This window comes from Suncus etruscus, chromosome 16, assembly GCF_024139225.1.
Source record: "Suncus etruscus isolate mSunEtr1 chromosome 16, mSunEtr1.pri.cur, whole genome shotgun sequence".
NCBI classification, from domain to species: Eukaryota; Metazoa; Chordata; class Mammalia; order Eulipotyphla; family Soricidae; genus Suncus; species Suncus etruscus.
Window position 1 is genome coordinate 82387468 of NC_064863.1, and position 16654 is coordinate 82404121.

Below are 16654 nucleotides of genomic sequence, written 5' to 3' on the forward strand. Positions count from 1 at the left end.
AAATATCTATTTATTTCTAAATAAATGTTGATACTTTCTGTCCAGTTTGGCCAATTAATTAAACCCTCTATAGTTTGATATCAATGAACCTGGAGCTCTAGTAAAGATTCGTTTTTAAAACTAGTCAGCAACTTGAGAAGCAGCCAAATCTTGCTTTGGCAATGATGTATTACTGTGTTTATAAAGACAGTTCTGAGTTTCTGCAGTGGATACCTTACGAATCAATGAGTCTAATAATGACCATCACTTACCAAAGTGGCTGAATCCAGGTCTTAAAGATATCTACTATATTATAATATAAGTAATATCTATTATCCAGAGGTAATCCAGGGATGAAGGCACATCTAGCTTGTGGCTAACTTCTATTGGAACCCACACAGCACATCATTCCCTGAGCTTGGTCAGGTACAGTCCAAGAAGTCCTTAGCTCTTTGGAGGGACCCAAATAATCCTCCAACAGGCAGGAACAGAGCAGCGCAGCCTCCATTAGTCCTCAGATTTAACCACTGGCCTGCTTATTCAAGAATCATCCAGATGGAGCCTCAAGATCTCCTGAGTTTAGCTTGGGAAATGTACCTCCCCCAAATATTTTTTAGATCTCAATAAAGTTTGCAGGCTTCATTCACCTCTCTGATTTTAGATACTAATAATGGATTGGATTTAAGTCACTGGCACTTAGCTGACAGCATTAAAGTTCAATTTAAATAAAGCAAATAGTACCTAACAATCTCTCTTTGATGACTGGATATTACTGACTTCTTAGATGTTATTAATAAATATTTTCTCTGTCTAATGTTCCTAATGAATCATCAAGAAATTTTAAGAAATAAGTCATCTAATGCCTGATTCCTAGGAAGATGATAAATTAGTTTCACAGATTTGATGTTCAGATGATGCTATCACATATGCCAATAAGAGACTATTATTAATTAAATGCTAAGTTTTGCTTCAAGCCAATCTCATCAACGGTTCCCATGGCCAGAATAAAGAAAGGATGAATGAGTGAAAACTCTATACAGCTAAAGATTTTTTATAAAGTTGTCTACTGCTATTATTAATGCCTCCTCGGTAACCAAGCAGAAGAAAATTTTGTGAGAACCCAGCAAAGGAATTTAATAATGTGGGTATTCTGAATTAAAATAGATCCATTAAGTATGTAAAATATATTTTTTCACTTATTTCTTATTTTCTTACCAGTGGCAAGTGACATGAGGCATTCATAAATAATGAGACTCTTTTCTATATATCTTCTTAATTTCAGAAAATATAATACTGATAATGGTAAAACCTAGAAACATTTGAAAAAATTTAAATAATGCATGCTAAATGTAGCTTCAAATTCTTAAACACTTCCAAATTAAATATCTGACATCTTTGATTCAAAAGTTTCCATCATCATGGGCCCGGAGAGATAGCACAGCGGCGTTTGCCTTGCAAGCAGCCGATCCAGGACCAAAGCTGGTTGGTTCGAATCCGGGTGTCCCATATGGTCCCCCGTGCCTGCCAGGAGCTATTTCTGAGCAGACAGCCAGGAGTAACCCCTGAGCACCACCGGGTGTGGCCCAAAAAAAAAAAAAAAAAAAAGTTTCCATCATCATGTAGAGAATTTCTCCTTCATTGGCACAGGCCAAGAAATGCAAAGGCCTAACTAAGGTCAAAGATGACGCTCAACACTGAAAAGCACAGCTCCTTTTCCAGAGGCCTTCAAGAAAGGCAGAGAGCCATAATGGGAGGCAACAAGTGTAGAAAGACTAATCCTTTTGCTTTCTAAGTGTCCTATGGGAAGTATCTGGAGAAGGTAGGTTCCAGTTCACAGAGAAAACTTAAAAAAAATAACCACTTAAAATTTGAGGTTAACTTAAGCTAATATGCATGTACATTGAAATGTAGAAAAATACTATGCCTGTAATGTTTAAGGAGTTACGTAAGTTTTATGGCTTTAGATTGCCTTGTGTGCTGTTAAGAAATATTATAATGTGTTTTGGGGACTTGAGGGACAAAGTAATTGTACATGAATTCTGTCTTATTTATCTTAATGTTCTTTGGCTGAAATTTCAAAGTTAAGATATCAGCAAGGGGACTCCTGAGAATTATGTTATGGGTGATTGTCCTTCCACTGTAACTTTACCTTGTCCTCTTTCTTTGCATCTCTGTTCTCATAATTAAAAATAAAAAATTAAAAAAAGAAAAAGAAAAAAAAAAGAAACAAGAGCTTTTGGGGCAGGAGTGTTGGCGCAATCGGTAGGGCATATGCCTTGCATGCGCCTAACTAGGACAGAGTTTGGTGGTTAGTTCCCCCAGCGTCCCATATGGTCCCCAAGCCAGGAGCGATTTCTGAATGCATAGCCAGGAGTAGCCCCTGACGGTCACTGGGTGTGGCCCCAAAAAGAAAACATAGCTTTTAGTCAGAAAAATGGTAAGTTTTAACGTTCAAATCCTGGCCCCCTTGCACCATGTGATGTGAATGCTAAGTTAGAGTACAGAGGTAAAAAGTGAACGAGTTGGCAAGGATGACTGGCATGGTGACACTAGAGAACTGGGCCACAGCAGATTTAAGGTTGGACGAAGAGTGATCAAAGCTGAGGAGAGGGTGCAGCCTTTCACAGTGCTTAAGGATTTAGCAAGGAGAAACACACAATCCTAAGGAGAAAGACCTCAAGCAATAATATAACATCCAAGTTTGTGCCAGTTCAAGACCAAGTACACTGCATATCACAAAGATCTAACATCTCCTTCCACCAAAAACATCCTTAAGGAATAAAACATCTTCAGCCATAAATCCCAGTCATGCTGGATAAGAGCAAAGGAAACAAGAAGAAATTGAAAGAACTGAGTCATTCTCACCAGTAAATTGTACTAAAACTAGAGACATATTAAATTACTGTCAAATACAAATTTAAACCCTATTGAGATAATTTTAGTTTTGTTCCCTCTCTTTGACAGCCCTGTTCTCCTGAGGAAGATCAATTAAGCTACAGGAAAAAAAATCTGCATTTTCTTTGAACTTTCAAATTTATAAGAATAAATTTACAATAATGCAATAATTATGCTGTTTAGTTTAAAGGACAGATTAACGGCATTCAGATTAAGTTTCTGAAACTGAGACAAACTTTCTGGTTTGTTTGGTTTGTGCTTTGTTTTGTTTCGTTTTCAGTTTGTCTTTGGAGTGCCACACCCAGCAGTGTTCAAGGCTTACTTCTAATTGGTCCAGGAATCACAACTGGTGGGACCCAGGGGATCCTATGTGGTGTCAGGGGCCAATCCTGGATTGACTACATGCAAGGCCTATCTCCCCATTTCTCTCTCTCCAGCCCAAAAGATATCATGTAAAGAGTTACATATTAAGATAGTTTAGATAGTGAGAAATGTTCAGGCCAATCTCAGTTCTCGTCCAAGCTCAACTATTTTTTCCTCTGCGTTAGCCACCAAAAATGTCATTTTGTTTTCTTAGCCATGCTTCCAATTGATATGTCACAAAGAATGTACTAGAATATTGCTAAAATATTAAACTATTCATTCTTCACAATAGCCAACATTAGGACTTCTGCAGGCTGAAGTCTTTTTGTGCCTGGGTACAAAATTATACTGATTATTGCCACAACATATAGGCTTTTCTTGTGGAATTTTGTTCTGATTCCATTTCCTTATCCATAAAATGAATGAAGTTGGAAGCAGAGAGACTACTCTTCAGTTTTCTTATTTATGCTTCTATAAATATGAGGAGGAATTTCTTTTTTGTTTTTTTTGTTTGTTTGTTTGTTTTTTGGGTCACACCTGACAGTGCTGAGGGGTTAATCCTGGATCTACACTTAGAAATCTCTCCTGGAAGGCTCCAGAGACCATATGGGATGCCGGGATTCGAACCACCGTCCTTCTGCATGAAAGACAAACGCCCTCCATGCTATCTCTCAAGCCCAAGGAATTTCTAACTACAACTTACAGGGGTTCTTAACATTAATTATCTGAAAATAAAAATCCGTCAATTGTTTAAACTCTATAATTACCCCGAAATTCATTCCCACTAAAAATTGAGTGTGTCAATTTATTCCTTTTTCCTTCATATAAACTATATAGTTTTATAGTTCAGAACCAATTTAGCTAACAATGGGAAAATTAGGACAAAATCTATAGATTGCTACAGTTTTCAAAGACAAAATCAAAATTACCTTTGTGATTAATGGGGCATCCATCTTTTTAGTGACCTGTCTAATTATAAATCAGTTACTTTGCAGATCAATTTCTAAAGCAATAATATTAAGTAATAATGGTAAATTACCAATAATTTGTACTATTTTCACACAAATAAGACTATTTTCTTGAAAGGATAAAACACGCTTTTTAAGATGAGTAAAGAAATAAATTTAAGTACTTAAATATGAATAAAGCATCTTTTGGTTCCTCACTCCTATTGGAAATTTGCTCACTTATAATTAGTGAAGAATTTCATGTATTCCATTGGCAATTTTGACATTTTCAAAATGAACCTATATTTTCGGTACTTCAGAAGTTTTCCTGTTTAATAAGAATACAAATGTTTCAATTCCTTGGGACATAGTAAGAAAATGTGATCTCCACAAATCAATCACTCATTCTATATCAATATAACGCTCCATTAAATACGTACTTGAATAATTTCACAAGAAGAGTGATCACATGTTGACAGTGATTATTCTAGCTTTTGAGCTTGTATAAACTACGAAGAGTTGAAGCGTGAGTTGAATGTATTTGTTTATAACCCCATTAAGTTTCACCCTTATTACTCTCAAAAGAAAGTATAGCTTCAATCAGACAAGAAAGTGAAATGAAGTTCTCCGGGCCTTATATCCAGTTGTTCATCATAGTATAATATTGAACTCTGTTTCTAATTTTTATGCATTCAAAACACCCAGAGGTTCTATTTTATACATTTCAAACCACAAGGCAATGTTAACGCTGTGAGCAAAGACTGCCATCTGGTGGAAATTGAGTATATAACAAAAAATATTATTTCCTGGTCCTAAAATATTCGTTAAGAATTTTTCAGGTAAATAAATATGAAAATAAGATATCTCTTCACAGAAATGGCAATGGTTTATATCAGAGAGGCCATAAACAGTAAGTACTTTCAGGGAATAAAAATAAATGAAAGAAATCTCATTCATTGGTGGGATTGGTTCACTATAAATGTATCGGGATTTATTTTTGTTGTTTGGTAGCGAATTTGCTTGCTTTTGCACTATCCCTGGTGATTCTGAGAGATGACTCCTGACGATGTATGTACTTAGGTTCACTTAAAGAAGTAGTTAGGGGATCATGGATTTCAGAATTTGAATGCTTATGTCTCATGCACAGCATAAACTCAACCTATTGAGCACTTTCCATGTCAAAAATTAAGAAAAATTAAGAATGAACTCCTGGTGTTGGACAATAGTGCAGCAGGTAGGGTGATTACTTTGTACATGATTGACCTGTATCCATATGGTAGAACTCCCAAACCAGGTGTGATGCCTAAGCAAAGAGCTAGAAATAAGCCTATAGCTGCTAGGTGTGGCCAAATAAACATTAAAAAAAAAAAAAAAAAAAAAAAAAAACTTCTGTATGAGCCAGAATTCCTACATACCTAAAAACACATAAGTAGAAATTTAAATGGTACTTACGCATAAATGTTCACTAAAGTGCTGTTTATGGTAATCAAGATAAGGAAACTGCCCGTTACCATTGACAGATAAATTAAACAACTTCACATTCCCAAAGAAAATATGTCTTAGAGAGGTTGTGGAGGGAAGAAGTAATTTGTATATTGTTGGGATTATGTACATTATTATGTAATAATGGAGTACAATGTAAGTTTCTCAAAATAATAAAAATTCTAGCTGATCCAGTTATTACACTTTTGATTATAGAAAAATACGGGCTCAGGGAAATCTAAATACCTACCCCCCCTATAATTTCATTGCAGCTGTGTTTATAAAAGACAAGAACAATAAACACCCAAATAACCTTCAACTAATGATTGGTTTAAAGATGATGTGGTATAAATGCACAGTGGAATGCTATTCAGCAATAGAAAATAGATAAAATCCTGCTCTGTGCTACAAATGAATGAACCTAAATGGTGTCACACCTAAGCCAAAGAAAGAAAGAAAAACACTTTTGATTTTACTCATATATGCTAGATAGAGAAAGCAACAAATCAATGAACTAAAAGTATAAACCTTTAGACTGGAAAACTGATTTCTGACTACCAGAAAGAAAGGAAAAATTGGAAGAGTGAGGAAAAATTAATCAGATAAGAGCACAAGATGGTATAGATGGCAAAGGATAGTGTAGTACTTAATATTGTAAATACGTGTGCATTTTTAACTTGTAGTCTTGAGACATATAATGATGCAATGCAATGTCATTAAAAATGAAAAAAGAATTACACTATTACCTATATCAGTATAGTAGAAGGAATTACTCTTTTCTTATTTTGTTTTGTTTTGTTCTTTGGGCCATACCTTGTGATACTCGGGCTTCTGGCTATGCTCTCAGAAATTGCTCCTGGCTTGGGGGACCATATAGGATGCCGGGGGATCGAACTGCAGTCCATCCTTAGTTAGCATGTGCAAAGCAAGCACCCTGCCATTTGGGCCACCACTCCAGCCCCAGCTATTATTTCCTAACATAAATTATTTACCCAAGGGAATGTCTGGCATGGTCACATTAAGTATTTAGTAAATAGGAACATGATGTGAGGGAATAAAATGTTATAAATAACACTAATGAGATGAAAACAGAAGAGAATGTGTTGACAGGGTCCATTTACCAGAACAAGCGTTGAACATAATCAATAACTGCACGTTTTATGTTAGGAAGACAGTAAGTACACATTCTGGAAAGAACACAAACATTACTCAAATAACCACGCATGCTTACAAACATTGACAAGAACTACCAAGGCCGAGTCATCTGCACAGATGCCAACCAATAGAGTATGACTGGAGCAGGATGAAGGGAGCCTGCTATGCAGGTAAAAAGCTCCAAGGGAATTCCTTTACGAATGACCCTGATGTTTACTGTGCCTTTGCAGGAGGGGATAAAAAAGACAAAAAGCACAAAATAATCTTTTTTTTAATCTATCTAGTTTTTGTCGACTTCTTTGATTTGGTGTGGATATTGAACTTGTTGCCTCCATTTTTATTTAATTAATTAATTTATTTATTTATTTATTCTTCTTTTCTCTTCTTCCTTTTTGCGCTGTCATGGTTTTTTATTTCAAGACATTGGCTATTATGAGGTGCTATCTTTACTGCTGTAGTGCTCACTAGATATTTTATTTGATACTTCTTTTTATATTCTTGTGGTGTTTCACCTTCTTTTCCCCCTTCGTCTCTCAAATCGAGGATGAGAGCCTCTGTCTAGAAGGACTTCACCCATTTTGGGCGTATTTGATTTTTACCCCATTTTATTACTTTTCTCGTCTTCAAACAAAACCACATAACTTGAACTATCTAGTCCCACCTCCCAATTAGAGGGGGAAATAATAGAGGTACCATGACCAAACAGTTGTAAGATCACTAAGAAGTAAGCTAGGCACAGAGGGGACCACTCATTCTAGCAGTCCTAGGGGTGAGGGTAGAGGATCTGGGAGGCAGGATGGGAACGGAGGTGGAGGGAGGACAATTCGGTGATGGGAATTCCCCTGATTCAATTATAGTATGTACCTAAAATATTACTGTGAATGATATGTAAGCCACTCTGATTAAAATAAAAATTATATTTAAAAAAATAAAATTTTTAAAAAAGCTGCTCATTCCCTCCCTAAGTAGACTCAAGTTTGCAGCCCCCAAATAAGTGTATCTAGATTTGTGGGCCTAATGTCTGCAGAAATTAATTGTGAAGCAGTGAATATAGGTCAAATGCTTGGCAACAGCTATGGGAATTTTGTATGGCAGCAATGAATAAGTCTGCTGAAGCATCAGCAGATGGGGACTCAGCTCACACTCTTCTCAAGACTGCTCCAGAGTTTTCAGTCTGAAGACCATTATATGATTGAGTATTATCTTCTGGCTTGCATATCCTGAGATTAGTCGTGAAACTGTCCTAAGGCATTACTTAAGTCCATTCCTCATAATCCTAACTTACAGATATGTTAATAACTCAAGAAAAACACATGCTGATAACTGAAAGTGATCAATGAAAAAAAAATAAAAATTTGGGAACCTAAAATAAAAATAAAAATAAAAATTTGGGAACCTAAAATAAAAATCATAACAAGTTTTTCATTTTCTGAGTCTTCTTAAAGCCTTATCATATCACTTTATAATTGCTCGGGACATGTTTTCTGAAAGTTAAAGGCCATGGAATCTTTTTCTTTCAAGGGTTTCTTAGAAATATTCTCAGACGTATTCTATTGTAGCCAGGGCTACAACTTCGAAAAGCTGGAAATGCAGATGCAATGGAGGCTGGACTAAGGGTAAAATAGATACATAAATATTCAGAATTGTTTAGAAAATATAATTCCTCTAAGTAACTCCTTATTGGAGGAGCACACTAAAGCAGCACAATGGATCAATATTCTAAGAGCCAAGCAGCCATAGATGTGAAGCTGTTCGAATAGTGATGTTGGCCCCAAAGTATCAGCAGGTAGCAGTAAGGGTGAAACTCTGAGTACATCCAAAGTAAATGGTAAGGACAGGAGATTGCTATTACATCAAAGTCCAGTGGCAAGTTTCACTTTAGTATATCTTAGGTTCACTGTTGATATCACTCTCCATTTAGGTTAAATAGCATTTATCTTGACTGAATGCTTTCATGGCTCCATCCCCGGGAAACCAGATTTGAATTTCTATTTAGTAACTAGAAAGGGACTCTCCATTGAGAACCAGTTGATCTCTAGTCCTGCTTGCTCTTCCACCTCCAGCCAGGTGGAGAGAGTAATCACAGAGATCTAGGTCCATTCTTCCTCAAGGTGACAATCAATCAGGGGACTGTAGCAATGAGCCCACAATTGGGAAAATAGGAGAGCTATGTCCTAAAGCCACATTTCTTTAACTTAAGGCGCCTAAGAATTTCTGGGGACCTGGAGACACTGGTGAAGATATCTTCAATGAGAAACCTGGGGAAAAGACTAGGGAACCAACTGGGCTGAGAGAAAGGAATCATAGGAGGAAAATAAGATTGAAAGGAGGCCACAATCAGAAAAGGTTGTGAAATACTGTGCAGAGACTATTGTGCCTTTAAAATAACAAAAAGTAGTTTCTTTAGTAGATTAATCACGAAATCGCTTTTTAGAAAATCTGGATGAGCTGGAGATCAGTTACTCAAAGGTGGTCAATATATGCCCTTATATCTAAATTATCTTTGGCACTAAATTATAAAAATCAAAAGAACAGGGAAGGAAGAAAACAAGGGGAGAAGTAATGAGGTGGAAAGTAGGTATAGAGGCAGGGAGCAGGGTCCTTAGTCACATCTGTAGGGTAGAGGTGTTTATATCTATGCATCTAAACAGCTGAGTAATAACACTGAAAGCATGAGGTCCAAACTACAACAATCAAACCTAAAAATGAGCCTGTTGAGAAGGCAGCTGTGGGATGAGAAAAAATCGCTGACAATGGAGAAAAGTTGACACTGATGGTGGGTTGTATTGGAATGCTGTTTGCCTGAAGCTTGACTATGAGAAATGGTGACTTTTAATTCCCCTGTGAGAAGGTTCTTTGAAGCCTGTGTACAAATCAACGAAGATTTTAGATTAAGGGTTTGTGTGTGCATTATCTGCCTTAGACTAGACTTCTGAGCAAGCATAAGACATAGGTAATAGTCTTCCCATTATCAACATCCCCTTTTTCAGAAGCTTTTACTTAACTTTCATTTTTGAATGTAGTTTTTCATTTTGGAAGAGCCCGTTTCAAAAGATGATCAATATAAGGGCAACAGTACTGAATGTACTCCTGGCTTTAGCACACTCTCCAAATCTCTACCTATATACAGTGGGTTCAACTGGATGAAACTTTGAACTGGTTAAGCAGGTAACTGCGGAGGCTCTGAAGTTGGTCCACATGCAGGAATGATCAAGTTTGACTTATCTTTCTCATTTTGGAGAGAGGGTGTAGCTGAAGAAAGAGACTCTGTACAGAAATACCAGATAGAGCATTAGAAATTCATGGGGCCGGGCGGTGGCGCTAAAGGTAAGGTGCCTGCCTTGCCAGCGCTAGCCTTGGACGGACCGCGGTTCGATCCCCCGGTGTCCCATATGGTCCCCCAAGCCAGGAGCAACTTCTGAGCGCATAGCCAGGAGTAACCCCTGAGCGTTACCGGGTGTGGCCCAAAAACCAAAAAAAAAAAAAAAATTCTCAAAAAATCTTTATGAAACTGAAAATTTTTTAAATGCAGTCTATATGGTCTATATGGCTACCCACTGACTAGTGGGGAAAGAAGAAGATGAAACATGTCATTTCATATTAGAATTTAATTATGAAAGCCCCTAGGAAAATTGTTCTTCTTATTCTTTAAGGTAAGTCTTTTCTCTTGGGCATTGAAATAAAACTAGATCTGTTATGCAAAAAAAAAAACAAAAGTGGTATGTTTTTTATCAACTTTGACTTGTCCCAAAGATTTTTTTTCCACATGATGGTAAATAACAGTCTTTTAATTGGAGTCCTCTGTGTGTAGCATATGCTGGACCCTCTTATGCCAGCATCTTGCTCTCAAGATCAAATGTCCTTTGAAAAAGTCCTAATGCTTGAAGCATAATTTTGCTTAAAAGGAAAGGAGCATAGAATCACAGCAGTTCCAAAACATATAAAATGAGTACCTTTTTTAAATTGTTATAAAAGTACATTGCAACAAAGGGGGTGGAGAGATCAAATTATAGAGTGAAATCAAAGGAAGAAGTAAGAAAAAAAGGAAAGAGTGAGGGAAGAAAGTAACAGTGACACAACAGTCTCCATAAAACCAAAGCAATAATGTGTTGAGTTACATTTATATACTCATGCATATATGTAATAGTCATTAAATATTAAATGAGAATGTCAAATTCATGTGTTGTGAATCAAGGCAATAATGATATCTGCAATAACATATGATGATGTCCTTTATCCCCCAAGGATACTGGAACTTCAGCAGAATGGTGACATGGACATCTTGAAGCACAAATGGTGGCCAAAGAATGGCCAGTGTGACCTGTATTCCTCAGTGGACACAAAACAGAAAGGAGGTGCCCTGGACATAAAGAGCTTTGCAGGGGTGTTTTGTATCCTGGCTGCTGGAATTATCCTTTCCTGCTTCATAGCTATGCTGGAGACGTGGTGGAACAAAAGGAAAGGTTCCCGAGTTCCATCCAAAGAGGTACTTGATTGTATGCTTGGCTCTAAATGAAGCACCTTAGCCTGAATTTCTGGGGAGGGTGATTTCAGGGAAAGGAATGAGAAATTCAAATGGGAGTGTGAGGTCCTTGTTTCTTATCTTTGAAGATTGAAAATAAATTTGTGAAATGTGAGAATTGGTTAAGACCAATGCCGATTTTTATTTTAAGCTATCCCACAGAGGGGCCGAAGTGGTGGCACAAGCCATAAAGCATCGGCCTTGCACGTGCTAGCCTAGGATGGACTGCAGTTCCGCAGTTCGGTCCCCCAGCGTCCCATTTGTAGGCAGGTGTAACCCCTGAGCATCACCGGGTGTGCCCCCCTTCCCAAAAAAAGATATCCTACAGAAAGCAGAAAGGAAGAGTAGTCTGTAGTCTTTGAAAGTTTGACAATTTTATATATAATAATGTGCTTTGAAATTCTCCCAAATCTCATGATAGATTTTCATTTACTGATGTGTTTAAAGATTGTGTGTCCCGTGACCTGCTCACAAATATGCTTATTTTGTCCTATTGTTTCTTAACGTGTAGGTAAATTTTTTTTTTACTTTATGATTTGGCCTAAGAAATGCATTAGTAAAATAATCTAAGTACAATAATCTGAGTCTTCTCTGTAGTACCAATTTAATTCCTATTTGTAAATTAGTAGAAAAGACATATATCTTTAGCTGTTGATGCTCCAACTTTAACAAATTCATATTATGGAGTCATCTCAAATTCTATTTTTCTCTTATTCTTGAGTGAGCTTAACTCTAGTCAATGATTATTTTCAGAGATATAAAAAAATAATTAGAGTGCTCGCTTCAGCAGCACATATACTAAAATTGGAACGATACAGAGAAGATTAGCATGGCCCCTGCGCAAGGATGACAGGCAAATTCGTGATGCGTTCCATATTTTTGAGTTCAATGCCAGGGTTTCCATAGCATTGTAATATATTGCCCAAGAAATAAAATAAAGAAAAAGGAAAATGCTAAAGTAAAAAAAAAAATAGAAAAATGCACTTTATCTCTTTTGAGGGTGACATGTGCTTTTTTTCACAAATTTTTGGAGTTTAAACTATAGAAAACTCTTAAATGCAAATAAATTCCATGATTGGTTTATTTTGTTCCCAATGAACAAATTTTAGGAAATCTTATTAACTAATCATTTGCACTATAGCTTCACAAATTGAAATGAAAAACAACGGATTTGAATTTGTTGAATAATTTGACTTGGTGAATAGTTTGAAAGAAAAATGTTAAACTTTCTATAATCAGACATTGGATAACAGTTGCCTAGAGAAAAATTGGACATTATCTGCTTTAATACACAAATAAAATAAATACATAAATTATGTATGTCCACATACATAATAACTTTTATATGTTACTGTATTTTTAAACATGCTGTTTTCTAAATTTATCTGAGATTCCTTTCTAAAACCTTATACACAAAATTGATTATTTCCATTATAAAGAAAAGTTTAGCTTAGCAATGGTAAATAATAGCTTCCTACCTGTCTGAAGGGTCATACATCCTAAATTAGTGGAGTGTTAATTAAAAAATAATCAGGTTTATTGCAGTGTTTTCTGTGTGTAATAAGCTTCTGGTACCTCTGACTGATATTGAGTTGATGCAAAACACTACATTAATGCAGAATTACATACGAGATGTCATATTCTCAAAAGAAAAAGTAAAAATTAAGGACTCCCCAAGATTCTTATACTTTGAATTACTATATATAATATTGAGTTTTTGCATCATTATATCTGTTGATGGATGACTACATTATAGTTTCTGGGGGAATCATAAAATTATATCACATCCCTCTAAAGTCTCAGTTATAATACTGCATTAATGGAAATTTTATTGGATTTTCAAATGAGAAAGGAAAAAACATTGATGCACATCAAAATATTTTTCACTAAGGAGTACTTTATTACCACAATGAAAAGAAAATGTATACTCATTTTTACTCATGACTGCTAATCTAGATTCTATGAAAAATATTTTCTCCTCTAATGATGAGTAGATATTCTCAAGTCCCTATAAACTTAATTGATTGAATTTGGGTATGAAGAAGATTCATAAGAGACAACTTGATTTCGTGCCAGTTTTATTTTTCAAATGTTGGGCTTGATTGTTCATATTTAGTGAAAATCTTAAGGGACTTATGAATCAATTACAACTCTGGAGAGCTGAGGCCTTGCTTCATTTTTCTTTATTGGCATCTTCTTAAAAAATGCATTAGCATAGATCAAAGCCTTTATAACATAGAGCCTGTTAAGCAAAACTCTGCCTTAAATTATAACTGTCATTGAGAGGTCACGGTTTGTTTCTCTAAAGGTCCAACTAAAGGCCTCACAATATTGCCTCATTTATGGACTAGACAGCTTGAGCATGTGGAATCCCTTATTGGAAATTTATTTTCTTGTGTTGAAAATTTCTGTCTCTAAACAATCTCACATATCTCTGTCCTAAAGAGAGTAACACTGTAACAACCACTAACACTTTAGTACATGGTAAGCCTGCCTCAAAAATGGAATGTTGAGTGGGTGGGAAGGAAAAAAAATTCAGCTCGGAATGAGACACCTTGAAAAGGGGGAAGACATTTATAAAGAGGTGAGAGTGGGGGAATTAATTACTATAACCATACTTTTTATTTGTACCATTTTGCCTGGTCTAGCCCCATAATACCGAATGGCAATCTGCCGTGCATTGCTCCTATGTTTTTGTCATCGCATGGGGTGTGTGCCTATTTTGGAAAGCCTCCGGCAAGACAGAGATTTATTATCAATAAGCTTATCTTGAATCATAGAGGTACCCCAGAACCTAGCACAGTACCAGGCTCCTCTTAGGTGCTCAATAAATATTTGTTAAGTGAAGAAATCCCTAAAGTTCAGTTAATTACCTATCGTATTTGCTGAACTCTCTTTTTTGGAACCATGGAAGCCAGTACTGATGAGAACCTTATCTCTTTTTCTTCATCTCCAGGATGACAAGGAAATTGACCTGGAGCACCTTCATAGACGTGTAAATAGCTTGTGCACAGATGACGACAGCCCCCATAAACAGTTTTCCACCTCGTCAATTGATTTGACCCCTCTGGACATTGACACTTTGCCAACACGACAAGCCCTGGAGCAAATCAGTGATTTCAGGAACACTCACATCACTACCACCACCTTTATCCCAGAGCAGATCCAGACTCTTAGCCGCACACTCTCAGCTAAAGCGGCCTCTGGTTTCACTTTTGGCAATGTGCCTGAGCACAGAACTGGCCCTTTTAGACACAGGGCACCTAACGGGGGCTTTTTCAGGAGTCCTATAAAAACAATGTCATCTATTCCTTATCAACCAACTCCTACCCTGGGGCTCAATCTGGCTAACGATCCAGACCGAGGCACCTCCATATGAGCATCAAACAAAATATCTTCACCGTTTCTTTTGTAGACTCCCTTTGTAAGGAGCAATTGTAATATTGTGGGACTAACATGGATGTAACTTTTTTTAAAATCAGGTTATTAATAACAATTTCTAGTTTCTCTCCCATCTTCCCTCCCTCTCTCTTTTTTCTCTATATCTTTCCCTCTTGTCCCATCCATTTCCCTCCACTTCTTCATTACTCAACTTCTTCCCCCCCAAAATATACTAGACTAGAATTTTAATAGTCCTCTTTTCACATACTGTACTTCAAGTCTAGGAAATGGGCACTGAATATACTAAATGTATATGCAGGATTAATTTTACATAAAGGCCTCTGTGTAACATGTCTCTATTTTTTAAACTATAGTCGCAATAACTTAAGTCTTTTTACATTCTTCTGCTGCATTCATACAAGGCTCCGGTTCTGTTGAGTGTCCTTTAACCGTGGACCAAAGGCAATCCCTGCATTGTTTATAAAATAGTTGAAAGATTTTTCAGGCCACATGATATGAGAATGCAATTTTGTAGGATTACAATAAAAGCCATTAAAATGCCATTCAAGACTAGAATTAAAAACTACTCTTGCACTGCAACAGTGCATATGACCTTTCTGCGATTGTACAGTCTTAAAAGTTTTTTCTTATGTACATAAACTTTATCATATGGCGGAAACCTTTATTGTGTTAAATAAATTAGTATCTCATAGATATACATATATATATGCACCTATATATGTGTGTATATATATTAAAAGGCAGCCATTGCTATTGCAATTCGTTGAAAAAAAAGCTTTAGTCTATAAAAAAAAAAGGTATTGTATACAGGAACTATGTATAGTGCTGGGGTCTTTTCAATTAGAAAAGGCAGGTTGCTTTAATGTTATTCTGACTTGCCTTGTTTGTCAACAGAGCATTTTATACTTTTGTTATTAAAACATCCTGGGCAATTGAAAAATGTGTTCCTAGATGTCACTCGCTCGAATAGGATTTACATTTATTATTCAGCACTGTATAAAAATAACCTTGGTTATTTTACTTTTAATTAACATACATGAAAAATGCTTTTAGTTGAACCCCATCTGCGACGCACGTAGAGTTCAGTAAGAGTGTAAACTTACATTATTGAAGCTTAATAAAATCTCTTCCAAAGTAGTGAGTCTATCAATAAGAATAGAGTTGGGAGAGGCAGGGCCCTTAAGAAATGCTGATGTGGCCTTAATTGCTATCAGATATCAGCCTCAAAAAAAAAAATTAAAAAAAAATAACATACTGGCTTCTTTATCCTGTTCTAGTTAGCCCTTTGGAGGTGTTACATATTTTTTACATTAGTGCCAGGTAGAAAGAAGAATGAGAGCAAAAATACTGCCTATTTGAGCGCAGTCTTTTCACAGTACTATTCTTACCTGTTCTAAATGTAGGATGAACTTCATAATCCTTAAAGTACAATGTGGTAAGTAGGAAGCAAGGATTTATCTTGTATTTTTATGCAGCCATACACTTATTTTAATCTAATTCATTCTGTGACTAGGACTGACATAGGAATCATCCTATGTTATTTACTGTAGGAGAAACTTAAAAGTATATTCTTAAGGTATATTTTGATGCTAATTCTGTTCCGGGGAGAATCTTGTACTGTCACTGTTTTTTGTACTAAATCTTCAAATATTGTCTACTGTGTTAGGCATAAAAACTTCTGATCATGCAAAATTTATTTTGTTTCCAGAGTAACAAGAACCTAAGAGCATGCACAGCTTGTTTTCTCTTGTAACACTCATGAGCTCATTCACAACTCTGATTTGAAAACAAACAAAAATTCTTTACCACAAGCTATATAGGGGCATACCAAATACTGCAGCGGTTTAGCTAACAACAAACTATTAACCATGTACAATATTCAAAATAGGCCTATTTTGATGTATTGCCT

The 16654-nt window shown here is 36.2% G+C and overlaps 1 protein-coding gene and 1 non-coding gene across 2 annotated transcripts in view; both read left to right on the forward strand.

Moving 5' to 3' along the window:
* GRID2 (glutamate ionotropic receptor delta type subunit 2) overlaps positions 1 to 15512 on the forward strand; it is a 1564419-nt gene extending 1548907 nt beyond the window's left edge. Inside the window, exons 15-16 of the mRNA XM_049789891.1 lie at positions 11067 to 11307; positions 14300 to 15512. Coding sequence (XP_049645848.1) covers positions 11067 to 11307; positions 14300 to 14722 — 664 coding nt within the window. The 3' untranslated portion in view covers positions 14723 to 15512. The remainder of the gene's footprint in view (positions 1 to 11066; positions 11308 to 14299) is intronic.
* Positions 12118 to 12224, forward strand: LOC126032920 (U6 spliceosomal RNA). Its single transcript, XR_007504080.1, has one exon. It is a non-coding gene; the product is annotated as a U6 spliceosomal RNA (small nuclear RNA).
* Positions 15513 to 16654: the final 1142 nt, after the last annotated feature.